The sequence below is a fragment of the Daucus carota genome, chromosome 7, assembly GCF_001625215.2.
Source record: "Daucus carota subsp. sativus chromosome 7, DH1 v3.0, whole genome shotgun sequence".
In the NCBI taxonomy this organism is placed as follows: domain Eukaryota; kingdom Viridiplantae; phylum Streptophyta; class Magnoliopsida; order Apiales; family Apiaceae; genus Daucus; species Daucus carota.
Window position 1 is genome coordinate 39,107,743 of NC_030387.2, and position 26,141 is coordinate 39,133,883.

Consider the following 26,141-nt stretch of genomic DNA (forward strand, 5'->3'; position numbering starts at 1 on the left):
AAAAGTAAATAAATTGTATTGTTGTATATATATATTTGACATTTTAAAACTATATAATTTATAAAAATGAAAAATCTTTATATAAGTTAATAGGGTGAGATTCAAATTAGAACGCATATTAAGTTAGAACTTAGAAACTCATATAAAATCATTAGATTATTGTTAAATCAATGGTCATGATCAAATACTGCATTTAATATTAGTTATTTAATATCTTTTTTACTTGATTGTAGGTAATTAATGAGTGCATTAATTATATGTATTAAAATTTAATATTACATTCTAATCAAATTACTTGTTAGTCTCCCTCCAATGTTCTGCAACAGTATTTTCAATGTGCTGCTAAAATGCCTTCAATTTTTATTTCTACACACATCGCTTTTTTGGAGGTGTACAGCCATTATGTGGCATAGGGGTTACATCACGCACAAAAGTTAATAGTATACCACTTCTACGAATAGCGCGTAATGCCGCGTCTCTTCCGAGACCCGGTCCTTTTATCATGACTTCCGCTCGTTGCATACCTTGATCCACTACTGTACGAATAGCGTTTCCTGATATCAGTACAATTATTTAATAATATTATTGTATAATGTTTAATGTACTATAACAGTATTTGTATTGCCTACAAAAATACTACATATAAAATCAATTTTTATTATATTAATATGTGTTCTGTAACAGTATGATTTGATAATTTGTATTTAAATTTTTATACAAATATTCTGCAGCAGTACAAGCCTACAAGTTATATGGTTAAATTATGTAATTAACAGTTTACATTAATCATGGAATTAAATGTGTCATTTATTAAATTCTAAGGTTCTAAGACTAAGAGGTTTTATGTGGAATCCAATCCTAAGTTAATATATAATTTCTTTAATTATTTATGGATCCCGACTCAAATTGGCAAAATAATTGAAAATCAAAACTTTAATATTTTTACGTTACCCCGGAGATCCATCCATCCTCTTTGCCACCAACACTAAGAATCAAATCGTATTTCAGCAAAATTAGATGATAAAAACTCGAGAATAAATAATTTTTTCGTTAAAAGACACCCTAGCCTCATACATTTTCTACAAAAATATAAATGATTACAGTTAAACCTCTTTAAAGTAATACCCTTCGGACCGGGAAAAAATATTACTTTACCGAATTTATTATTTTATCGATATAATAATATTTTATTACTTTATCGATAAAATAATATTTTATTATATTACCGAACTTCTATATGTTTACAAATTATAATTCATTATTTTTAAAAACAAGAATCAGTCACATGCAATAATTAATCATATGCGAAAACTAAATTCATGCATGCACTAGATATAGTATACATGTACTGTCACATGTGTAGTGTACGTACTGTACATCATCCCAAGCGTCTCAAGGAAGCACTTCAAACAATCAACATTTTAAAGTCTAAACAATTACTTGTTACAACATGAGCAAAATATACCGGAAATTATTTATGCTTTACATAAAGTCAAAGATGGGGTTAATTTTGGCCTTGGTGGAAAGAAGAAACAAGCTACTATAGATTCATATTTTAAAATGAATTGAAATTTGTAATTCATATACATTATATATATATATACATATAATTAATGAATTATTACTTTACATATTACCTAGGCCTTTAATGAATTTCTAAATATTTATTATCTTATGCTTTTAGCGAAAATATTACTTTACTACATTGGCCCAAATTGGGACCGGCAAAATTTATTACTTAAACGAGATTAGAACTTTATCGGATATTACCTAATCGAGGTTTAACTGTAACGTCTCTCACCAAGAAAAAACTCAATTAATAATTTATGCTGCGTATTTCAGGGACGTCCAATGAAGAAAGCCCAAACATAAGGAAACAGGCCCAACTGCAGTCCAATAAAAGCATGGTCTTTTGAAGGTCCCCGAGAAAATCGCTGCAGAACTTCACAAACCCTGGTTTGCAGGTGCGTACTCAATAATCACTCGTTACATACAATACTTACACACACATTTCAAGTCCATTTTATTCATACAGATCTTAAGAGTTTATTATGTTTTTGATTATCACTTGTGAAATTACATGAATTTTCTATCTTCTTTGTTATTATTTCATTTGCAGTGATAATGTATTGTGATTGAATAAGTATGCGCTTTGTTATGTTCAGATCATTATTGTTTGTTATCATGTCGAGTGTTCGATACTTAAAATTTAGAAATGATGCAGTGTGGTAGTGTAGAATTAGTTAGGTTGTTTTAGAGTGCCGTAAGGTGTTTGATTGAATGCCTCAACCGTTTTTGTGTGCACAAGTCATTACATTGTCGTGTCTCGAATCTCGATAGATAAAGGAATCTACAAGTTTAGGAAGTATTCACGCGGGATATTGGGACGACAACGAATGGAAATGGAACTATATGTGAATTGTTTGAAGAACTAGTTTAAGATAGGAATAGGGGTTAGAGTTATTGTATTGTGAAATGCGTTGAAGAATATGGATAATAAGATTATTGTGATCAGATGTAGATAGAGTAGTGTGGTCAAATGTGTTGACTAGTCATTGTTTGAAGGGTATGGAGGTGAAGGTATAGTTAGCTAGGTTTTTGATTTTCGACAGTGCCTGTTCGGCTGTTCTGTTCCAGACATTAAATTGATGCTTATTTACTCGTTGTATACCCATATTTGTGCACCCAATTAGCCTGAACTCTCTCATCTCCTTCTTTGTCTGCAACAAGAAGTGCAACATAACCTTTGAATAACAATAAAATAAAGTTTTAAACGTTTATATCTTTACTGTTCTTATATCTCAATGAGATTACTAGAATTATTGTAGTGTTTGAGGGTGGTTTTTTTGGCAGTTCTCGTAATTCCTTTTAAATGTGAAAAATTATATATCATTAACATATAAATATGTAGTTAAGGTTAAATTACAATTATTATTTGGGATACAATCTTAAAAAGCACATTTTCATGAACTGAAGAGCTATAATCTTATATAAAATTGATCAATGTTTGGAAGATACCAACCATGATTGGATTTCTAGAAACAGGGGTTTTGTATGGATTAAGCTGGTAATTACCTTTGTCATCCTTCTTGAAGAATGAACATATGTCAAAGTTGAGTAGGCAGTTTAAACTGCTTATTTGTTTTATGCTTTTAGTAGTTTGGTTGATTTCAGAAAATGTTTTCACTAAGCTTTTGATGGTTTTAAAACGCGACATAAATTAGTCTACATATTACAATATTTTCCCATATTATCATCATTTACTATATTAAATACTTTAAGATTATGATTCGTATATGGCTATATTTTTTTTCTGCAGGAAGGTGCATATTAAAGGCGCAAAATTTTAAGTTGTGCCGAAAAGAGTAATTTTCTCCAACTGCTCTGTAGCACCAAGGCTTACTTTGATTTTTGTTCTGTAGGCATTATCATATGATTTCTGTGTGTACTAATTGAAAACACTATGAAGCTAATTGCACTTGTGAGATCCATTGGTTCTCGGCCCAGTCTTCCTAGGGTTTTAGGTTCATTGCAAATTCGGTCTTTTCAACCTGATTTTGTTCCTAGGGACCCTAATGCAAAACCCAAAAGATACAAGTACCCTGCATTCTATGATCCTTATGGCCCTAGACCTCCACCTTCTGAAAAGATCATTCAGCTTGCAGAGAAAATTGCAGCCTTACCACTCGAAGAACGTTGTCAAATTGGACCAGCTCTCATTCTAAAAACACGACATCCAAAGATGCAGCATATTTCAGGTGAAGGAATTGGCATGGCTCCCCAAGGAGGGACTGCAGCTACTACAAAGGCCGAGGTAAAAGCTGAGAAAACCGCATTTGATGTGAAGCTGGAGAAATTTGATGCAGCTGCGAAAATCAAGATTATCAAGGAGCTGAGGACATTTACAGACCTTGGGTTGAAGGAAGCAAAGGAGCTGGTTGAAAAGGCGCCTGTTGTACTCAAACAAGGGATCACCAAAGAGGAGGCAAATGACATAATTGCGAAATTGAAAGCTGCCGGAGCCACTGCTGTCATGGAGTGACATACTCTACTTGTTTCTTAGGACTTGCTCTGTTCTTTTTGTGGTTCTTTTTACCATTAGGAAGAGAAATGTGATCATTAGCACTGACATTCTTAAAATAATGTGTTAATTTAAGTTTGCAATTAGTCCTGCTAAGTACTAAATTACTCCACATCACTGATTTTCGAGCTGTTGCCTATTCAGTTCTCAAAGTAAATGGAAACAATTGACAGTGCAAGATCATATTTTGAGATCCGATGTATCTTAGATTTTTATCTTTTATATATTACAATTGAGACTAAAATTTTAAGGTTCATAAAATTGATGTTCAAGTCTTTGTTGAAGGCAAAAGGAATAACATTACTGATCAGTCTAGGATAGTCGAGGGGAAAACAAGACCAAATTTCATGAGATGTAACAATTAAGTGTAACGTGCAAGTAAAATCAGATAAATAGACAGAGAAAGGGGAGAAGATATGAGCAGCATGATATTGATTCTGGGCGAGACTGAACTAGGAAGCAAAAAGGGGCATTCCGAGAATCGAACTCGGGACCTCTCGCACCCAAAGCGAGAATCATACCACTAGACCAAATGCCCACGTATGTTTTAATTGCTTAAGTTCTTTTCTAAAATCACTACTTTCATATCTATTGTTTGATTTCCAGAATATTTCAGCGAGTGAATTGTGATAAATTGCTAATTATATTTTATATCACCGTCAATATAATAATATATAGCTATAATTTTACTATAATATTATACAATAAAATTTCAAATAACAATTAATCTGGTATGCATTATTACTGAAAAATAATATGTTGATTCATTTTTCAAAGCAATAGCATCTTGATTTATATTTACAATACCCCATAAGCTTATTCCAAGTAAATAATTCTATAAGCGAACAAGATATCTCAACTACCTTTTTGGTATAATTATTTTCAAAAAATTTTGAGTGGAGCAAAGATGAAAATCACGAGCCAAAGAAGGCACTTGTCATGTACAAAAAAGCAAAGGCGCAAATTCATTATACCATTTAATTTTGCACTTAAAGATAATAGTGTTTTTGCAAAATGAAAATTAAATATTTACTTTTAAACATAAACTTAACGTTGCTTTTACCATATATAATGTCAATAAAGTTACAGGCTTACAGCCATGATATCTGACAGAGAAATGGAAATAAAGTATCATAAAGTTAGGAAGTAAAAGATTTTTAATTTAGAATTCTACAACTTAACAATACACCTGCCTAGGAACCGATGGCCGATAATATATTTTCCCTTCACCTGTCAGCAATAACGAAGCTGACATTACAACTTAACAGAATGCTAGTCAAGCGAAAATTTATACAAGAGTTCAACTGTAGAGGTGGAACAGAACACATGACATGGAACCTTTCAGCTAGCAGGCTCGTATCTGCAGACGCAGTCGTATATGTTCCCTTTTATCAACTTTTCAGCCAAACGCTGATTCTTCACCATGGCGAGCTGTAGATATTCGATATTACAATAGTTTCAAGGACAATAATTGACAATCGATACTAGTCGGCTTGTGTGGATGTCTAGCATGAATGAATGAGAAGGGCACCATGAAAAATACACTTGCATATGAAAATTACCAAAGATAAGGTAAAAATTAGGTAAAATTTTAGAGATTCATCCGTCACTTAGGTTTGAAAGCATTTACAAAATTATATAGGCATCTCCTTAATCACCACAAAATTCATAAGCAAGGCAACAAACCTTAAAAACAAATCAAAACTGGAAAAAGATAAACAAATTTCATAGAATGTGGATAATGCATTAGAAAACTTACCTTGAGAGCTTCACATTTAAACTTAGCATTGTAGTTGGTATGCAGAGAACGACCCATTCCTTCAAGGATGATCTGGAAGTGTATCAAAAATATTACAACCATAAGACTTGAAACTTTATGAAAAGTTTATAAATAGAGGTGAACATGCTAAATAATTTTTTTGTTATACCAAATCAGCATCTTTTGCTGCAGCAGCCAACTCTGAGCTGACCTGTCGCAAGTCTATGCAAGGGCTACCACACCCATTCTCAACAACCATTAAAGGGACCGAAGATGAATTATCTACAGAGCTATCTTGGCTGCTAATCATTGCATCAACAAGTAGGCCTCCTGCTACTGCAGCTCGTCGGAGAATGTCACAGCTCTGTAGACATGATATCACCCCTCTATATTACATTTAATACCACAAAAAAGAACGAAAATGGTGGCACATATATTCAAATTTTTAGAAAAATAAGGTTGTACAACAGCATCCTATAATTTACATACATCATACCATCAAGGATGCGAAATCTTGCAATGTTGTTATTCATTACTCCCTCCGTCCCAATCAATTCTATACAGTTTCCTTTTTGGGATGTCCCATCATTTCTATACATTCCCAAAATAGCAACTTTTTATAATATGAAACACTACTACACCCACTACATTCTCCCACTATCTCCATTATATAATAATAAAAACACTATTACACCCACTATTTTACTCCACTATCTCAAATCTATTATTAAAAAATATGTGGATCCCACCACTTTACCCACTTTTCATCTAACTTTACTCATTTCTTAAACTTTTTCTTGGTCTCCGTGTCCGATCCCAATGTATATAATTCATTGGGACGGAGGCAGTATCTAATAAATCTGCCATGGTCTCCCATGCACTTTTCAGAATCTAATAAATCGGCCATGGTCTAGTACGCACTTCTTCTCCTTTTTTCTTCGAGTACTAATCTAAAGTACATAATACTTAACATTTGTTTGCACTTTGCTAACCCATTCAACTAAGTTCTGATTTATTTATTAAAAGTAGTTCGAAGAGGAAAAAGTTTTAGGGCCCGTTTAGTTTACCTTTAAAAAAGTCGCTCGTACTTAATAAGTTATATCATGACTATTGATTTACATGTATATTTTATTACTTAAAAGTTAATATATGTTCACGTAGTCTCATTATTCATGTATAAATTAAAGAATTAAATTTAGACATACTAGAAGTCTAGAAGTCATATGTGGTGAGGGTCAGAGTAATATTAGCAAGTCAAATCACAAGTTTATAATTCATACGTCCTTATTCACTTTTTAAATCTCAACTTATAAATTAGTTTTTAGTCACAACTTCTTCTTTACACAACCGGAACAATTAGGTTGGCCTGATTTTCTAAGTGAACCTGACATAGAGACCAGGTAGTAAAAGAAAGAACTGAAAGAACACAAATTGTAGGTTTTTTTTTTGTGTTGTTGTAATAATTAGAACAATGCTATTCCATACTGTTGTAAACTTATAAACGACCTAGTTGACACACCTTAGAAGCCTCGGCTACAATTTCAGGAAGTTCCATAGCAGTAACATCATTTAACGCAGGCAGGGAGTTCGCGACCAGAACAACCTGAAAATGTATTCATTGTTTATTATCAAGAGATCAATTATAACCTTACAAAACAGATATATACTGTATAAGTGGTCATATTAGCAGTATACATCATTTTAATGTCATGAAAGTCTTCATAGAAAATGCTCTACAAATAAAAAGCATTACTGAAACTTTAGAGTAAAGCTATTTTCTTTACATTCTAACTGCAGAACTATAGCTTTTAGTGTTTAGAGACTACATTGAAGTGAACCCCGCCTATCAAATGAATATATATACTGTTAGATATTTAAGCATAGTCTACAATCTCACAAGTGAACAATACTTGAGAAATTGTGACCTTATGACCAGGCATGGAATTTGGCTGCTAGAGGTATTCTATTTATTGAGAAATCAACACCCTTCATGATATAACTATATGTAGACACTAATAACAGGGGACACAACAAACTCAAATCAAGCACTGTTAAACATTAATATCATCACTAACTATTTGATTCTGCCTAGCATGTACAGACGCTTGAGGACCATTCCAACTAGATGGAAACCTAAATGATTTAGTAAAAAAAAAAATAGATGGAAACCCAAAATGAATCTCAGGACACTGATATGAATGTTGAACCATTTAGCTAAATGAAATTCTTACTTCAGTTCCACGACGGAGAAATTCTCTTGCAAGTGGAAGCATTCCAAGAACAATGTCTGCACCTGAATTATCCACAAAGAGTAACGCTCTTTTATGAGGGTGAGGCTTCTTGTCTCCCGATCCCAACATCCTCTCTTTGAAAACATCAAAATCATCCACCTAAAGACAAAACAAAAAAAATGACAAATATACTTTGAAGGATGTTATAATAATATTTTTCCCAAATGTCAAGGCACATAAAATGACTAGATTTTAAAAACATATAGCCTGCATGTGTAATTTGACCACAAATTACAAAATGTTTGAAAGAGCTATGTTGCTATTCTGGCAGGCCTCCTTGTCGTTTCTTCCTGGTAGTTGGTTAAGCTCTGACACGAAACCAGTATCTCTTCCAAATAAGACATTTTATGAACTAAGGAAAGTTTGAATTATCAGTTGATCTACTTACCCGCCAAGGTCTATGCATCTTGTCTCGACTCATTCTATAAATTTCAATTATTGTTCCTTTATGATAAAGATCAACACAAGCACGAGATCCCCAATCAAATATGTTTGCAGCAAGAACACCTTCTATCAACATAAGCAACCTTCTTTCCTGTTTATAAATATTTATGATTTGCAATTAGCATGACATGGTACTTGGTACAAAGAAAATTAGCAGTGTAGGCCAAAATTGATTTATATGAACATTTCCTAAACAATATCAAAGTTTTAAAAATATATTATATAAACGAAAGAGAGAGAAAGCTACATCAAAGTTTCTAAAAAATATCAAGACAAATATTCAGCAACCTATTTATGAATAATTTCGCACGTCAACAACAAAACATCGCTCTTTATGCCATGTCACGATGCTTACCATCTCCAGAGTGTCGCGACTTTTGTATTTTTTTTCTTTGGGTTAAATAGCTAATTCATCACTGTACTCACTGAAAACATGCAATTGGGTCATGCCTTTATATAAAACATCGCTCTGTTTGATTTTTTTTGTATTTTATTTATTTCTTTTTTGAATTTCCCGTTAAGTAATTAACGGAACTGACGAAGAGTGATGCGATTGAAAATTTTTAATTACTTATTGATGCATTTGAAAGCTTTTTCAACATCATGACCTAGTTGCAAGTTTTCAGTAAGTACAGTGATGAATTAGCTATTTAACCCTTTTTTCTTTTGATAGTTACAATTTTCTATTTAATTACTCATATATGGCTCTTCTTTTCTTCCCCTGAGAGAAAAAGGAAAGGCTGCATATTATGTACCTCATCCATACCATCAAGCTCCAACAGAAGGTCAGGTAAAACAGCAAGTGACGCCTCATTTTCCCTATCACAAACAAAAAGGTAACATATGTCAAAGGTCTGTTTGTCTGTCTAGTTACTTCGCAGGTGTCAGCCTGCAACAAATCTGCGACTCATGCCAATTTTATGTAAGATAACTGGAGAAGCCATAAAGCATGTTAGTTTTATTATTAAAGAACAAAAGGCTTGTATACCTGTTGATATATGGTTTAAAATTGCTTTTAATAAATTTCAGTATCTATTATATTAGTTGGTGGTTAGTGGGATTAATAGATAAGTTTAAAATAAAATTAAGTGCTTTCCTAAATACTCCCTCTGGTCAACAATGTATGTCGAAGCACTTTTCAATAGCACCTTACCGAAAGCAATAGCATGTTGTTTCAATTAGCCAGGAAAAAAAACTATATACACATAAGACGCTTGTTCAAGTTGGTACCTCTGTTTTATGCTTCTATAGGCATCAACAAAGTAAAACTCCCTCAAGCATTCTTCCCTTAGTTCCAAGAGGTTGGCAAGCCCTAACTTTCCATATGCAGCAGGTTCCTCCATCAACCTGAGTCAAAGAGATAACATTTAATCAAACTACAATTAATATATGAGTTGATTTCATGAAGTTGATTAGACACATTCTTCCCTATACTCTCAAACCTCTCTAAAAGAGATTTCTCAATTTGTTGCAGTACTTAATTAAAATTATGTTTTCACTGTACTCTCAAACTTTTTACATTATCCATTCCTATATTGGGATATAAAATCTGTGGAGGCCATATCTAACAAAGAATTATATGTTTATTACAATGTCATGCATTATGCATATGACTTCAACTTAATTAATTGAATATATCATGATTTGTATTGTAGCAACAAATAAGATGATACAACTGACTTGTGCTTAACTATATAAGACAAGCTATCTCGTAAAACTGCAGGGCTGAGAATGATTAGTATCTAGGTTTCACATATATGACTTTCCTCTAAACATCAACATTAAAAGATTAGGGTAGTTTTTCATGGCTTGGAAAGTCTTAGTTTGACTAGGTTAAGTTGTTACGTTCATGGCTGATCGACCAACAAGGTTAACTAAACTTTCTATAAAAAATGTACTAAACACTAAAGCCATTCCAAGCGTTCAACTTGATCCAGTTTGGCAGTTTTATATCCTTAGGACCTTTATATATATTCCCGTTGCTACATTAGCTCCTTAAACATATATGAATGAAATAAGTAAGTACATATATAATAGTGTTATAATACCTTGCCAGGTGGGCGGAAAATGCACGAGCAAATGCATCGCCTCTTCTTTTGGCATCTTCAGTGCCCCCTTCACTCGCCACTGCCTGCAAAATGGAGACTGCCAATATTGAAAAGAATATGCTGACACAAAAACAGATAGACTACATAAAATACGTTATTGTACATCATATAAGCCAAAATGTTGAGAATGAAGCATATCCTATACTATACAGCACTTCAGACTTCAGAGTATTATGGAGCAAATAAATCTGTTCCAGAAAAAAAATCAATTGCAGAAATAGCGTACTGTTTGGGAGAAGATTATAGTCGGTATGGAACGGGGCAAGCATAAAATCACTCAGAGAAGAAAGAAAGCATATACTCCAATAGATACTGATGTTCTGGATTTACCTTATCAACAAGGTCAGGTAAATGTGCAGAAAGCACAGTGAACCAGTAACTGCAGCAAAAAAGGTCATATAAAAGCTTAGAAACATTGACAACTGTTTCTTGATGATACTAACTGGTAAACCATATTAAAGAAATCAAATTAACATGCAACTTACTCTAGCTCACCACGATCCAAGAGATCTATAGTATTTGGCTCATATCTGTGTATAAAACAAGTACACATTGTTATGCCAGAAGAATTCCGTTACAGGTCAGATGATTTTAAAGGCTTCAATTTTATTATATTTCATCACTTGATAGTTCATGGTCTACATACATATGCTCAAAAATAAATTAAAAGAAACAAAAGGGAAGAAGGGTGACATCAGATATAGTGGGGAACTCAATAGCAAGTTTGAAATTGAAATCTCCAATACCAGCCCCTACAGTACTGACCAGGCAACAAGAAGCTACTTTAATGGATATAGTATGACCAACAAATAATAATTATTATCAAATTAAAGAACAAAAAACAAGAAAATATAGTTTGCATACGTTTTAGGATCAGCCAATAACGGAAACACTTCCAACGTGGGTACGAGATGGAGAACACCAACATTTAAGTTACTAGCATCGGACCGCAGACTATCTCCTTTAGATGATGGAACTTCAAAGCCACCAAGGCCAGTAGTTCCTGGGGGAGCCATCGGAACAGGAGCAGTAATTTCAGTTCCCTTCTGCACAAATTTTTCCATCCACGATATCTGCAGTTGATCAACATCCACTATTACAAACTGAAATCAGGACTTTACACTGCTATCAAATGTAATGGAGAGCATGATCAGTGAAGCCAGGTAAGCTTCGGCAGACATGTGGAATCCCTGAGCATTCCATTTCCACACCCACACGAGGACATGTATGTAGGTTGCTAGAATTCGCTAATCTGCTAAATATATACTTCTCTTCAATCATATAAAAATAAAAATAAAAGTAAATGTATTATAGACATCTAAGAAATACCAGCAGTACGGCTCAAGGACAGAGAAAAAGATTGTACAAAGCCTAACATATGATGAAATGACTAGGCAAAAGATGGTTAACATATGGACTACCTTTGGCTTTAGTTACAACAGTCTAATGGGTATTTTTAAGTTGCTACAAGGAAGCAAACTGTATCAAGAAAAATTGATTCTAATACTTTCCTTGGTCAACTGTAAGGATTCTTTTTGTCTTTTACTTCTGTAGCTAACCAGCTGTCATACACTAACCAGCAGTGGCGTATGCAGGATTTAAGTCCAGAGGGGGCTGGATTTTAGTCCCACCGGGAAAAAAATTTTTGGGTACATAATATATAATTAAATTTGACATATTATTGTTACAACTTACAAATTCACAATAACACTCTCCTAGGTGCCATATTTTGAAACCTCACTATAATGTCTTCAACATCAATTTATATTAAAGTATAAAATATTAGTCTATTACAAATGTAATATTAAAGTATAAATGTAATATTAAAGTATAATTAAATTTAACTATTAGTCTATTACAAATGTAATATTAAAGTATAAAATAAAATATAAAACTAAAATGTTATTAAAAAAGTTTGATAAAAATATTTTTTATGTATTCATTTGACTTTTTGAAAATAATTTTCATTTTTTAAAAATAAATTAGTATGTACTAAAATATTTAGAGGGGTCTAATTTTTTTTTTTTAATCTTGTACACCAAAAAAAAAAAAAAAATAATTTTTTTTCAGAATCCAGGGGGGGCTATAGACCACCCTCGTCCCGTGCTAACTCCGCCACTGCTAACCAGTATATGTTGGAAACCCATAGCAGTAAAGCTTCTGTAGGATTCTCTTGTCTTTATGGCTATTTGAGATACTATGGTACTATAGGAGGATATGTTCCAATATGCCTTTTACCCTTTTTTCTCTTAAAAGCACATGAAGTTTTTCAGAGCATTTATTCTTCTGGCATCTTTTATCAGGACTCTGTAGTTGTGGGTAGGGTTGTATAAATCAGATAGATATATAACTTCAAATGATGGTCCTCTGGCTTGTACTATGAAATTCAGTATTTATGCTTGCTCTTTAACACTTAAGAATACAAGTATAAAACATACAGTACAATGCAATAAAATGGACAATTAACAAAGTAGATAATCCCAAACAGACAGAACTAATATTAGGCAAAAAACAGTAACTGAAATATAATATTAACACTTTAAGCAATATTACTATCAACTAGATTCCTCGATAAAGAATTTGTATAATGCAGACAATAAATTAAGGCATAAATTAACAAGTTTGTACTGGCCTTTTCATTCAGATCACCTAGTGGTGGACCATGAATCTTTCCTCCAGTATATGGTGCACCCATAGGGAACCTCTCCACTAACTGATGGACCATTAAGTCATCCAGACCATGTTTTTCGTAGCTCATAAATGCACCTAAAGCTCCCAAAAACCCTTCATGTCTCAAGAACATTGCTTTCGCCTCTCCTTTAGACCTAAAGAGAATATAAAAAATAAATATGTAAAATGTAGTTAAAGAAGCTTCCCTCGTAGTGTGAGCTGCAAAACAAATTTCAGCCATCCATATAATTTTGTCCGTATATAGCATGATCAATCACAACCTAAATTATATTAAATGCATCTGCATAAACGTTTAGCCACCTCCACCAGAACTTTTAGGGGACACACCCAGTATATTTTTCCATTTTCATCTATTAATGTTTGGTTGAATCTCTTACTATATAGTTAATATATTTTTCATAAGAAAACAGCATATTTGTCAGCCTATATATTTCTTCATTTGTTAATCGTACCAAAATTGCACTGCAAATGAGATAGTGTCCATGGTATAAGCGTGGCCTCTTATAAAAAATCCGCCGAAAAATATCCTCTTAAGCCCAAATCTCAGCGCATTTAGATAAGCTATCTACAAAAGTGAGAATCAATATTAAATTCACATAAATCATATAACACAGAATATTTAGGCAGTTTTGGATTATTCAAAGACGTGAAATTACCGTGCTTAAATAAAGTAACATTGACAACCAAAATTAATGGGTAACGTCACTGAAATACAATATACATAATCATTGAATCTTAATATTTAAAAGGAAAAAAATCCAAGTCTCATCTATAATGTCGATATTTTTTTGATAGAAACAGAGATAATAATTAACCAAGAAAGGACACATTTTACAGTTAAAGTATATTGATCTAGAAGAAGTTAGACTATATATCCAAAGGGATCTTTCATATCTAATTATACTAGTTATTATTGAAGCCTAAAGCAGTCTATATAATGCACTTATGAACCCTTATTCAAAATTCCTATCAGACTGAAAGGGACTGTAATATTTCTTATGTTCAACAGGGAAATAGTTTTCACGGTAGTAGTCTGCGATTAACCTCTAATGTAACAATAACAGAGTCCTTTCTTACAAAGAAATAGTACCTATGCAAGTTCTGCTATATAAGGTAAACATCAAATACTACAGTTCGTTTTAAACATTAAATACTAACACAACTCACTTTAAACATTAAATATTAACACAACTCACTTTAAACATTATGTCAATTCACTCCAAAATTTAACAAAGTGGCAGTGTGTTTCTAAAATTTCTGCAACTTAATATTGGTTAATCGAATCAACCCACAAAATCTGAAGTGCAGTTCATATCATTAAAACCAACCTGTCCAATATTATATGATATCATTCTCAAAAGAGAAAGAGAAATGTCTTCTGGTCTGTAATCTCCAAGCTCCTTATTTTCAGATATTGTTTTGCCAAAACTAGAAGCAATCGTAGATGCTGATAGACCTATCTGTAAGATTAAAGAATTTAAGTATGGAACTGTAAAGACACGACATATACATGTAGCGCAGGCAACACCAATGATACAACTCTTCTTTTTATACAAAATCTTACACACAGTATTCACCTTACTGCCTCAACACATGAGAACCTAAAGTACACATGGGTAGTAGGGATGGAGGTGGAAAATTTCATACCTTTGAGTAATCCAGACCACCATAAATATCACCAACAAGCATGTCTATATTACTATTATCGCCTCGTTGACTTAGCTCCAAAAGTTCATCAAAACTAGATTCAAATGAGTAAATTACAGGTTATTTTGGCTGAAGATAAGGAGGTATAATTTTGATCAGGGGATCAACAGACCTCTTGCACTTGGTCAGCAACCTTCCCAGACCCCAATATGTACCACCACCCACATTTGTTCCACTAACACGCTGAAATTTCCCATCCCCGTCAACCTGTATCAATTATACATCAACACCTACACATAACTACAATAAAATAGAATGATAAGTACGGAAATAAAAGCAATATTACCTTTATTATACTAACACCGGATCCAATATTGACCAGAAGATAAGGGAACAAATCATTTTGGTCAATTTGGACAAATTCTTTATGACCTTCCATGTGTGTGAAAGCTTCGTGACGAATAGCCTACTCAAGGAAATTTAGCATATCAAAATATTAGTGATTAGAAGAAGCTTAACTAATACTAGCAGACGAGAAGTTAAAGTATCCAAATATACTCGAGCAACTAAAATTAAAAAAAGAAAAAAGAATTTCTGTGAGAATTTGAGATTCTCGTTCTCATTATATGTATCTAAATAACTAAATTTAATAAAATCATCTAAAGTTGAAGAAAAGTCTAATTAACTTTCAAGAGTCAAAATTGGTAATGTAATTTATAAGTACTGCAAAGTGCATACCAGCATCTGCATATGCCAATCTCCTCTATGACTTAACTTATGGAATGGCATCGGTGCATGCATGCCATATAACAGACTTTACTCAAAAGAACGGCATGATACAGCATAAAAATACATTGTTGACTTGTCTGTGCCAACAATAATTGCAGAATATATATATGCGTGCTTGGAAATTAACACATACCAGGAAAAGGGGGAACTATGTGAGAGGGTATTACAATCACACCTTTAGTAAGAAATTTGCACCCGCCACAAGACAATTCATTTCATCTTCTTTGTCGATAGTAACACCAAGCTTTTCTTTAAAGAGATCAGCAAACCTGTATGCTCCACCGCCTGTAGCCTTTACACAATTTCCAAGCAATTAACACATAGATGCAGCTCAACTGGTAGCAAAGAACATTTTATAAAGGGATATTCCTAAGGGAGGAACCATCAACAATAAGCACCACAATTAAAGTACATAGGGACTAAACCTTAAAAACCAAATTTACCACCTTATACTGCATTAAATAACACATGGGTCAAATAACTAGTCGAGGCACAAAAAGAAACCCAGCCAAGAACACTTGAAATATCAAATTTAGCTGCCACAAAAATTATAGATATAGAAACAGTGACATTGTAAAGATGATCCAGTACTAGCAATCTCTCAAAGCTTGAGAATAATAGTTAAAAGGAAATCAAATCTTAAAAAGCTTGAGACTGGTTGGAAGACTAGTATATATCTCGATTTCTGTTTTCACTTTTAGATGCATAACAGCGGATAACATTTCAAATTTCAAAAACCATTTTCAACCTGTGACAATTTCCCCCTTTAAATTTGCTATACAAACTTGTCCTTTTAAGGATTTCATAAATCAAAACAATGTGAAAGAGCATCATAGTATTATCTTTTGTCATTAGATGAATATAATCCTGGCTAAGAAAACTTTACCTACTTATCATATAAGAAATAATCACTTTCTTTGCTTTGACAACATGAATCCAAGATTACCTTAATCACTGCGTTTTCATTGCTTTCGACCTCGGATTGCCAGCCCAGTGAATCCATTCCTGTTAGTGATATTAAGGAGACTCAATACTGAATCATGTCTTTTGTTTGGACATCAGAAGATAAGTAAAAACATCTGGTGAAAAGATCACCATTTGAACTATTGACAGTAGCAATATCCAACACTGTCATTTATAATGGGATATGAACGGCCAGAGAAAGAGGAAATAGTCAAGACAACGAATAAAAGATTACCGCCACGGTGAAGTTGCTTTGAGTTGATGAAGTCAAGACACTCATTTATCTTGTGTGTCTCAAACTTGACAAAATGGAGTCTTCCCCCAAGGATAGGGTAGCTCCTCCTAATACCAGTAGGAAGACCAAATTTCTCCTTGACAGACTTCGTTCTCCTATTATTAATTAAACGATCCTCGTGTCTTGAAAAATAAACCAGCTTTATAAGTGATCCTGGAATAATAAGCATTCCACAATCAATTGTAACCATAATTCTATCAAAAAAGAAGAAGCATTTATTACAACATAGTGAAGTTAAAGTAACTAATGATCATTCGAAATTATTTACATATGAGAATTTCAAATAACATGTATTGCACATTGGATAATCAAATTACAAATCTTTAGAAGAGGTAAATATCTAAATTCACCTCAATTATCCAAAGCAAAATGCGAGATATCATCAGACTGATTACTTAAAGCAACTTAAAATCATTCAAAAATCATTTACATATGAGAATTTCAGATAACATTTATAACACATTGGATAATCACACTACGAAATTTTCTAAAGAGGTAACTGTCAAAATTCATGTTTAATATCCAAAGCCAAATGCAAGATACAATCAAATTGATTACTTAAAGTAACTAATGCTCATTCGAAAATCATATACATATGAGAATTCCACATAACATATATAACACATTGGATCATCACACCATGAAATTTCTAAAAGAGGCAAAAATCAAAATTAACCTCCAATATCCAACGCCAAATGCGAGATATCATCAGACTGATTAGGCAACAAAATAGTAGGATCCTTTTCCTCAAAATTCCCCTGAATAGCCGCGCCACTCAAATCAAGCTGCGGACGAGAGCCTGATCGGTGAATCGAACTTCCCGGAACCGGAGCCATCTCCTTATCTCCACCTCCACTTAGAGAACTAGTAATATCTGAACTAGTACTAATGCTCGCGGAATTACAATTGTTATTATCATCATTGCTTATAACATCCGAATTGACAAGTAGTGGTTGGCGATCAGTTGGAGCGGCCGCCATAACTATAATTTATCTCTTACTTAACCAACTCAAATCTGCTATCTACTCAAACAGGTCAAAGGTCCAAATTGGATTGCTCGCCCAATCCTTTGAACGAAAGAGATATAATAATAAATAATTTGTGATGAGAAGAAGTAGCGATCATCAAACTAAGTAGAATTGTTATCTTGCGAATGATGATTTGACTAGAGTGAACGAGTTGAATATTATAGATATGTGTGCAGATAGAGTGTTGTTACGGTGATACAGTCGAGGGATTGTGTTTGTGTGCTTGTGCGTGTCAAACTTAACAGACAACCCAACCCTGTGTTTTGTTTATTCGGACGTTAAATAATTCCCAAATTTCATTTTGGGAAAAAAATGAGTTTAAAAAACATTTTTTTTGACAAACAAAGGATTTTATTAATACAAAGCGCGTATTCAGCCGGGACAAACCCGAACTGTAAACTACAATCTGATTGTGAAATAAAGAACAAACTAAACAAATAGTCGTTTTGTTTTCAGATCGTTGAACAAATAGAATATTCATATTCTTTGATCTAAAAAGTATTACAATGATATCTCGAACAATACAACCTACATCGGTTATGAAACCAGTAGTATCGCGATTGACATTCACATAAGTATCATTTGTAGCCCAATGTTCAGAACTATCAGTCAAATCAACTGATCCCGGAGTATCAAACGTTCCCAAAACATGAACAATTATTTGTTGTGAAAGGTGAGTTCTTGCGGTATCCACCATCGTTCTGAAATCGATGTGAGTCTTACTGATCTCCCAAAATACAGTATAAATCCTTTTCAAATTGATAATCGAACGACACATCAAGACATATAAAAATACGAAAACATAAGACACTGACATCCCAAAAAGATAGGCACAACTGACATCCCAAAAAGATGAGCACACAACCTTGATAACAAGGTACTCAAATAAGATTAGATGTTGGTTTTATTGAAAAACTAGAATAATAATAGAGGGGATGAGAGAGGAAAGAGGTTAATTGGTGAGAAGATGAAGATCTGGAAGGCGGAGAAGTGACGGCTGAAACCCTAATACGGAGTCGAATCTCAAAACGAGAGAGAAAAGATATATAATTAAACATTTAAACCCATATTATCATCAACCCAAATCAATATTCCCCGCGCTTTAGCTATTCGACCTCTTCTTACCGAACAATTAGCATACAACCAATCAAGAGGAAAATATAAATTTAATTATGCAGTTTCACATTTACGTATCCAATCTGATTTTGCTACTAATATCTGTAGCTCTCTTCATAGATGTACTTGTTAAAAAAATCATTTTTTTAGTTTAAAATGTTAGATTGGTTATTTGAAATGTTAAATCCTATTTTATTTGGTGTTTCATTTAAAAAAAAAATCAAATCATATCGTATTCGTAAAGATTTTTAAATTAAAAATTTTAAAAACTAGATTTTCTAGTATTAATAAATGATATTTTGAAACATTTTTTATATTCTGATATTTTAAATTAAAAAAATTTGATATAGCAGACTTTTTCTCCTTAAATAGATGGCGGCTTTTATGACTCTTTTACTTTTTAGGAATTCAATTTGATAAATCTGAGAAAATAGTTGGTAATTTTTTTTTTTCCAAATCTACTTGCCAATAAGGTTCTACTCACACTAATAATAATAACAGAACTTTTGTATCCACATCAACCACCAATTAAAACTAATCATGTGTTGAAAAAAATTGAGAATGAAATTTGGGTTACCTAGCATTACGCGTAAATCTAACGGGATTCAAAATGCTTTAACCAAATAAAGTTGGCCAGTTATTTATACTGAAAAACACAGGAATTATAACATACTATTGTTAATTAAATCGTACAAGCTGATATTTAGAAATAAATTTGAAAACATTTCAAAAATTTAACGCGACTCATATTATAAAACATAGATGGGATTAAAATCTAATAGGATTAGAAGTAATTTTAGGTCCAGAAACTATACTAGTCTATTTGTTTTTGTCTGAACCAGTTGGGACAAGATTAGGACTTAATTGTAAATAACTTTTGAAAAACTTAAAAATTAAATTTTAAAATAATTCAAATTGGATCATGATTCTTTAATTACATAATACATCAAATTTTCATTTAAGATCCGATCAGACTCAAAAAATCAATGTGAAACACTTAACTTTAGCCTGCTTTACTGCAAGCAGTCAAGCACATTAACAAAACCAAAATGGCTTCTGCTTCTTCCACAAACAGCCCCAATGCCCCATAGTGTACCTTAATAGAATATTAATCACCTTTATAATGAATTTTCAATAATAGATAGTAGCATATTACAACAGAGTACAGACCATCTAGTATATCTCTTCCATCCTCTACCTACTTGTTTTTAATTCATTGAATAGATTTACCAAATTTTTTCCCTCATTTAGAAACCTCCCTGTACCATACTTTTCCTATGCCACCAAACACATCAAATTTAAGAACAATAGAAGCCAAGAACATCATTCACCATCACACGTGAACAAAATATAATGCCAGCACAGCAGAGCATAATAACATAATAATAAAGTTTTTTTATATCCTTCCATAATAAGTTAATTTACATACAAGATTATCACTTTAGCTTTCAGTAATCAAGCACATACACAAGCACTTAAAATATTGTTAGCTACAACCATTATTATAACAAAACAGAAAAAAAAAAACAACCCGTAAATAGCACATCCTTTTGCATCATATCTGTTTCCAGTGAATATCACAACTTCTGTTATCAACCATCGGCAGCCTTCTCCGCAGGTGAAGCTTCTGCAGTACTAGATTTCGCACGTTTGGCCTCGTAATCTTTTACAGCTGCCTTTATTGCATCCTCAGCAAGCATGCTGCAGTGAAGCTTCACAGGTGGAAGAGAGAGATGTTTTGCGATTTCCCTGCAACAACAAAAATATTCATAACAGTTGAGTAGCAATAATACAGAGACTTGGCCTAGAGGAAGAAAATCAAATGGGATACTAAAAAAGAGGCACCGGTGATTTTCATATAGCTATTCGACTTAAAAGCATTATAGAAAGATACGAGAGACTGAAAAGAAAATTGTCACAACAAATTTTACTTCACAAAATTGAGCAACTAAACTCATCTACAATGAAATGCTGACCCCCGACAGATCAAATCTAATTTATAAGTCAACTTATACATAAAAATACTATCCACATTCCACAACATAGTACTCCAACTGCCCATGCATCATATAACATATATACACATGCCAATTAAAGGTCAGATAACCACTCCTAAAAACGCCTTACATACAAGTAAACACACAAATATGTTGACACAACAATCATGACCCGTTGTGGTATCAAAAAAAAAAAAGCGAACACATACAGAAAAGTAGTCAGGGACTCTAATCACCTCTTATAATGCCACAAAGAACAAACTAGAAAGTTCTAAAAAATGAGGAAAAAAAACATCACAGAAGCTAGTGAAAACATGAATCTACTTCCAACCAACACATCTTCGCTAGAATCCCCAAAAAATTTGCCAAGAGGTGATTCAATATTAGTCACTAGAACCAGGACAAGACATATGCAATCACAATTTTTTCGGGGAAAAAAATTATGACTAAGAGAAGCACACTCACGTATTTTTGATAGATACAACATCCTCCATTTGTCTGCCCTTCACCCATTCAGTAGCTGCAAATTTCAAATGATAAAAAAAATGGTCAGATACCTTTTTTTTTGGAAGCACGCAGATCTACATGTACAACAGTAGAAAGATCAATGCATTAACTTGAGTAAATAAACTGCCCATAAACTTGAAAATTTCCACAAACGGTGCTTCATACTGTTTAAATCAGTTTTTCAGATCCCTTGAAAGAGACCACTGAAAAACAAGTTCATGCCAATAGTAAAAGGCACTTTGAATGCGGGGGTGTTGTTATTTACAAGCACTAAGTGATTAAAGCAATAAAGAATCAACACCCTAGGATTTCACTTAACCACTAAAGATTGTATGGACAAACATATAACAACAGAGTGGAACAATTTTCAGTTTAAGTTATCAATCAAAAAACAATAGTCTTCTTAACATAAGTAGAGTCCTAATAGTTGACCAACATGTAAATTCTTCTAACAACGAAACTAGTATACAAAGGAAAAAAATCTTTCTTAGTTCTATTAGAATAACTAGAATATTCCTAAATCATAAAACATATGAAATATTCAAGTTCCGATTATAATTTTGTGCTTCACATCAGACAATTGGAAAACCAACAAGAAATAAAAAGAGACAAATTTTGCTTTAAGATGATAATCAACTTTGAAACTTCTATATCAATGAGAACATTGAATTACTTGTATATGTAATTAGAGATCAACTAATGGGTAAAAAAACGTGCCAGTGTGACAACTGAAAGACCAGAAACTTGACACAGGGTTGCAAATTTAAAAGTCAATTATCCATCGTAGTTGTTATGAGAGTCTATTAAAAGTTGTGGAACACAGACATCCCCAGGAAGAGAGGAGCCTACAAAGGGGAAGGTCACTGGTCCAGTTAAAAAGGAAAAATCACTGGTCCAGTTTTACAGGATTGATTAAGTAGTGATCGAGCTAAAAAAATAGGTGGCGAATTCGATAACCAATGACTGGCGGGGGCAGAAAGGTCTTACAGAAGGGAATCAATCTATTTTTCTTAAGAGATTTTTACAAATAAACGACCCTGCAATAGAAGTAAAACATAGTCTAAGTTTTTATCCTAAGAAACTGGTATTCGGTTCAAGAAAGCATCCCTATCGAAGGTATCTCCTTAATCAGCTAACATATACCTTATTATAACCATGGCATGCTACTCATTCTCATTCACCTCAACTCTAAATATCGTAAAAACAAAAATCTTTATCACCGCACAATCAATATCTTACAACAATTATTTGAGGCCGTTTAACATAAAAAAAACAACTCATTAACATCATTCACCATACACAATAATTCAAATTTTCACACACAAATAAGCGAAAACCGAAACCGAACCCGAACCCGAAAACCATACCAACAGAAGACGAGGCAATAGCGGAACCACAACCAAAAGTCTTGAAACAAGCGTCAACAATCTGCCCAGTCTTATCATCCACCTTAATTTGCAGCTTCATCACATCGCCGCAAGCCGGGGCTCCGACAAGCCCGGTTCCGACATTCGGGTCGGACTTATCGAACGACCCGACGTTCCTGGGGTTATTGTAATGGTCCACGACTCTCTCATGGTAGAATCGCAGCTGATTTATCGCGGGCGCCTCGCGGCGGAACCCTAACCCTAGAACCCTCTTTGTTGCGTTGCTCAACATTTTAATTGCGATTGTGAATTTTTGTTTGTTTGTTATTGGGTATATAAAAAGGAAAAAGATATTTTGATATTTTAAACGAGATAAGAATAGAGAATATTATTGATGGGTTTAGTTTATGACATTTGGTTGGTTTGTATTAAAGGGGGTTTGGGCTATGATTCACAAAACGGGCTTTTATATTTGGGCTATGACTCACCTGCCTACATTCTCGGCACTGTATATCGAGCATCAACCCCTGCAGGGCCCTGCTATATTCATAAAAAACAATAATATCGGCTCGAATTGATTATATAAATATTTTCTGGGTTTCCTGTGACACGGTATAACCAATTCTGCGGAACTCTTGAAAAATTAACATTGACATGCAGTAATTTGAAAAGTTTTCAAATTGTGTAGCATCAGTACATTATGATCGATGATCTTAATCCACCATCCGGGTTTGAACACCGATTTATTCTGCCAGTTATCTATCTCTTCCAACAATTTAGCGTGTCTCCCTGCAATTTAGCAGTGTACGTGAGTTGAATATGTCAAATCTGTGGATAATTTTTTGTTGTCTTTCTTCTTCAAGCAATTTCTGTAGTCGGTTTTCATCGCAAGAATTTTTTCTCTATGATTCGTCTGATACAGACACAAACATTGTATTTACATTAACCCGTGCGTATTAATGGATCATCACGGATGTTGATGCGTCGAAAAATTTGGTAAGGTTTAGTGCGTACTAATGGATCATCACGGATATTGGTTCGTCGAAGGATTTGATAAGATGGATCATCACGGATGTTGGTTCGTCGAAGGATTTGATAAGGTTTAGTGCGTGCTAATGGATCATCACATATGTTTTCGTCGAAGGATTTGATAAAGCAAAACCGACATAGATGGATTACACGAGAAGAAATCAAGTTAACTCAAAAAAGTGTGCAAATAGTGGCAGTTCTTATCCAGTTTGATATCTCCTTTTCAGATCGTTGTCACCGTTTCATCGACAAATGAGAACTGTTTAGGTGAGTCCCATGTGAAGAATGCCATGGGCTAAGGTATATTAATATTATATCACACACTATATTATTTATGGTGCACTAAGTCGGGGGTCTTCACGGAAACAGCCTCTCTGCTTTAAGGGCAGAGGCAAGGCTGCGTATAGGGGTGAGTATTCGGTTAACGGAAACCGAAACCGAATTTTTTTTCAGTTAATCGAAACCGAAATGAGGGCAAACTAGCTACCGAAAACCGAACCAAATTTTTTTCAGTTTTTAACCAAAACCAAAATTATTATTTCGGTTATTACTGAAAACCGATTTTAATAACTGAAATTTAAATATTTACTAGACGGTATATATTATCTGATGTTCAGGTTACACCCATAGTTCTTTTCTAAGCCCAAAACTAAACAAATACTAATATAATGAAGTTGATGTAATGAACTTTGTTTTATTTTAAGGAGTCATGGTGAGCACAAAGAAATCCGATGGTCACCGGGAGTACTGCTCTCAAACCTCAGTTTCTTATGCATTGTTCCAATCACTAATACAAGCCTGAGCAGATTGAATCGGAGCAAAGTATTTAAATTAAAACTTGATTGTATAATATCATAGCAGATAACAACTATAAAGAATAAAACTGCTGCCTATAAATAACTGATATATATTATTAATATTAATAAAAAATTAATAAATACTGAAATTCGGTTAATCGTTCGGTTTTTCGGTTAACCGCGGTTAAAAACTGAATAATCGAAAAACCGAATTTTACAATTTTCGCTACCGAAAACAGAACCGAAATTTATAGTTTGGTTAACCGAACCGAAAAAAATTCGGTTTTTTGATACGGTTTTCGGTTAACCGAACCGAACGATCACCCCTAGCTGCGTACATCTTACCCTCCTCAATCCTGCTCTAAGCGGGATATACTGAATATGTTTGGTTTGGTTTGATTTTCTGTGTTTACTGGTTGCACAAAAGTAATTAACCAAATGTGACTATGTCATGATATTGGTTAAAATTATAAATAACACTAATATATCACTAGAGTTGAATTTTTTTATATAAATTTTATTGTAATATATATTATTCTTTTAGTTAATCGATCTACAAGACTTGATAATCATAAATTGATATCGGCCAAAATTAATTATTGCATAAACGAAGGGTTTGGAAATTACTACTATTGACAAAATACAAACAACATTATTGAGAGAAGATTGAACACCAGATTCCATCCATTTAATTGTTTCTCTGAAATGTTCCTATCCTAAAAATGAAAGGCTCTTGTAGACTGTAGCCACCCCTAGCATCTAAATGAAGGATAACCATTCGTAATTCCCCAATAAATATGTTTTTAGAGATCTCAAATCCTAATAAAAACAAATAATTGATGTTTAAATCCCAAATTAATCAGAGAACTAAAAGAATCATATGTGAACCTTGAGCGTGATGGGGCTATATTCCTCCCGTGTGTTAATATCATCACCATTTATTTATGTTCTAAATTAAATTAAAGTTGACATACTGTTGCAAATTATAATTAGGTCAGGCATTCTTTCATTTTCATCTTTAACTCGGAATCAAACAAATTAGTACGGACATTATGTAATCAAAGTGAATTAGGTCAACTTCGATTATCATATTCACGCACGCCTTATCTTTTTTATTAGCTTAATTTCTTTCCAAATTATTAACGAAAATTGAGATCACCTAGTGTTGTAAATAGCGGGAATCAGACTTAATCGGTAAAGTCACGGAACAAGGATTAATCGGTGATTAATTG

General features: G+C 33.3%; 3 protein-coding genes and 1 non-coding gene across 4 annotated transcripts; 1 reads left to right on the forward strand and 3 right to left on the reverse strand.

Annotated features, from left to right (window-relative positions):
- Nucleotides 1-1,824: 1,824 nt before the first annotated feature.
- On the forward strand, nucleotides 1,825-4,274 carry LOC108193745 (uncharacterized). Its single transcript, XM_017360554.2, has 2 exons — nucleotides 1,825-1,964; nucleotides 3,320-4,274. The coding sequence occupies exon 2, from the start codon at nucleotides 3,464-3,466 to the stop codon at nucleotides 4,040-4,042; it is 579 nt and encodes a 192-aa protein (XP_017216043.1). The 5' UTR covers nucleotides 1,825-1,964; nucleotides 3,320-3,463; the 3' UTR covers nucleotides 4,043-4,274.
- A 273-nt stretch (nucleotides 4,275-4,547) lies between these two features.
- Nucleotides 4,548-4,619, reverse strand: TRNAP-UGG (transfer RNA proline (anticodon UGG)). Its single transcript has one exon. It is a non-coding gene; the product is annotated as a tRNA-Pro (tRNA).
- A 576-nt stretch (nucleotides 4,620-5,195) lies between these two features.
- Nucleotides 5,196-18,354, reverse strand: LOC108195871 (pantothenate kinase 2). Its single transcript, XM_017362877.2, has 22 exons — nucleotides 17,745-18,354; nucleotides 17,009-17,221; nucleotides 16,757-16,815; nucleotides 15,986-16,102; nucleotides 15,368-15,487; nucleotides 15,194-15,288; nucleotides 15,022-15,115; nucleotides 14,703-14,834; nucleotides 13,827-13,939; nucleotides 13,316-13,508; nucleotides 11,548-11,756; nucleotides 11,169-11,213; nucleotides 11,014-11,062; nucleotides 10,624-10,706; nucleotides 9,806-9,922; nucleotides 9,331-9,394; nucleotides 8,520-8,666; nucleotides 8,072-8,230; nucleotides 7,360-7,443; nucleotides 6,010-6,204; nucleotides 5,841-5,912; nucleotides 5,196-5,512 (listed from the first exon to the last, which is right to left on the reverse strand). Exons 1-22 carry the CDS (start codon nucleotides 18,046-18,048, stop codon nucleotides 5,423-5,425), a joined length of 2,754 nt encoding a protein of 917 aa, XP_017218366.1. The 5' UTR covers nucleotides 18,049-18,354; the 3' UTR covers nucleotides 5,196-5,422.
- A 2,230-nt stretch (nucleotides 18,355-20,584) lies between these two features.
- On the reverse strand, nucleotides 20,585-23,415 carry LOC108195872 (iron-sulfur cluster assembly protein 1). Its single transcript, XM_017362878.2, has 3 exons — nucleotides 23,084-23,415; nucleotides 21,675-21,729; nucleotides 20,585-20,961 (listed from the first exon to the last, which is right to left on the reverse strand). Exons 1-3 carry the CDS (start codon nucleotides 23,373-23,375, stop codon nucleotides 20,805-20,807), a joined length of 504 nt encoding a protein of 167 aa, XP_017218367.1. The 5' UTR covers nucleotides 23,376-23,415; the 3' UTR covers nucleotides 20,585-20,804.
- Between the last annotated feature and the right edge of the window lie 2,726 nt (nucleotides 23,416-26,141).

Bases quoted from the DNA above. Each gene is read 5' to 3' on its own strand.
- LOC108195871 (XM_017362877.2), bottom strand. From the start codon at position 18,048: ATGGCGGCCGCTCCAACTGATCGCCAACCACTACTTGTCAATTCGGAT. The intron at 8,231-8,519 runs GTAAGTAGATCA...TTTTGTCTTTAG, and splicing joins AGATGCATAGACCTTGGCGG to GTGGATGATTTTGATGTTTT. The intron at 7,444-8,071 runs GTAAGAATTTCA...ATACATTTTCAG, and splicing joins TTCTCCGTCGTGGAACTGAA to GTTGTTCTGGTCGCGAACTC.
- LOC108193745 (XM_017360554.2), top strand. From the start codon at position 3,464: ATGAAGCTAATTGCACTTGTGAGATCCATTGGTTCTCGGCCCAGTCTT.
- LOC108195872 (XM_017362878.2), bottom strand. From the start codon at position 23,375: ATGTTGAGCAACGCAACAAAGAGGGTTCTAGGGTTAGGGTTCCGCCGC. The intron at 21,730-23,083 runs GTATGGTTTTCG...TGAAATTTGCAG, and splicing joins TATTGCCTCGTCTTCTGTTG to CTACTGAATGGGTGAAGGGC. The intron at 20,962-21,674 runs GTGAGTGTGCTT...TTGTTGTTGCAG, and splicing joins GTTGTATCTATCAAAAATAC to GGAAATCGCAAAACATCTCT.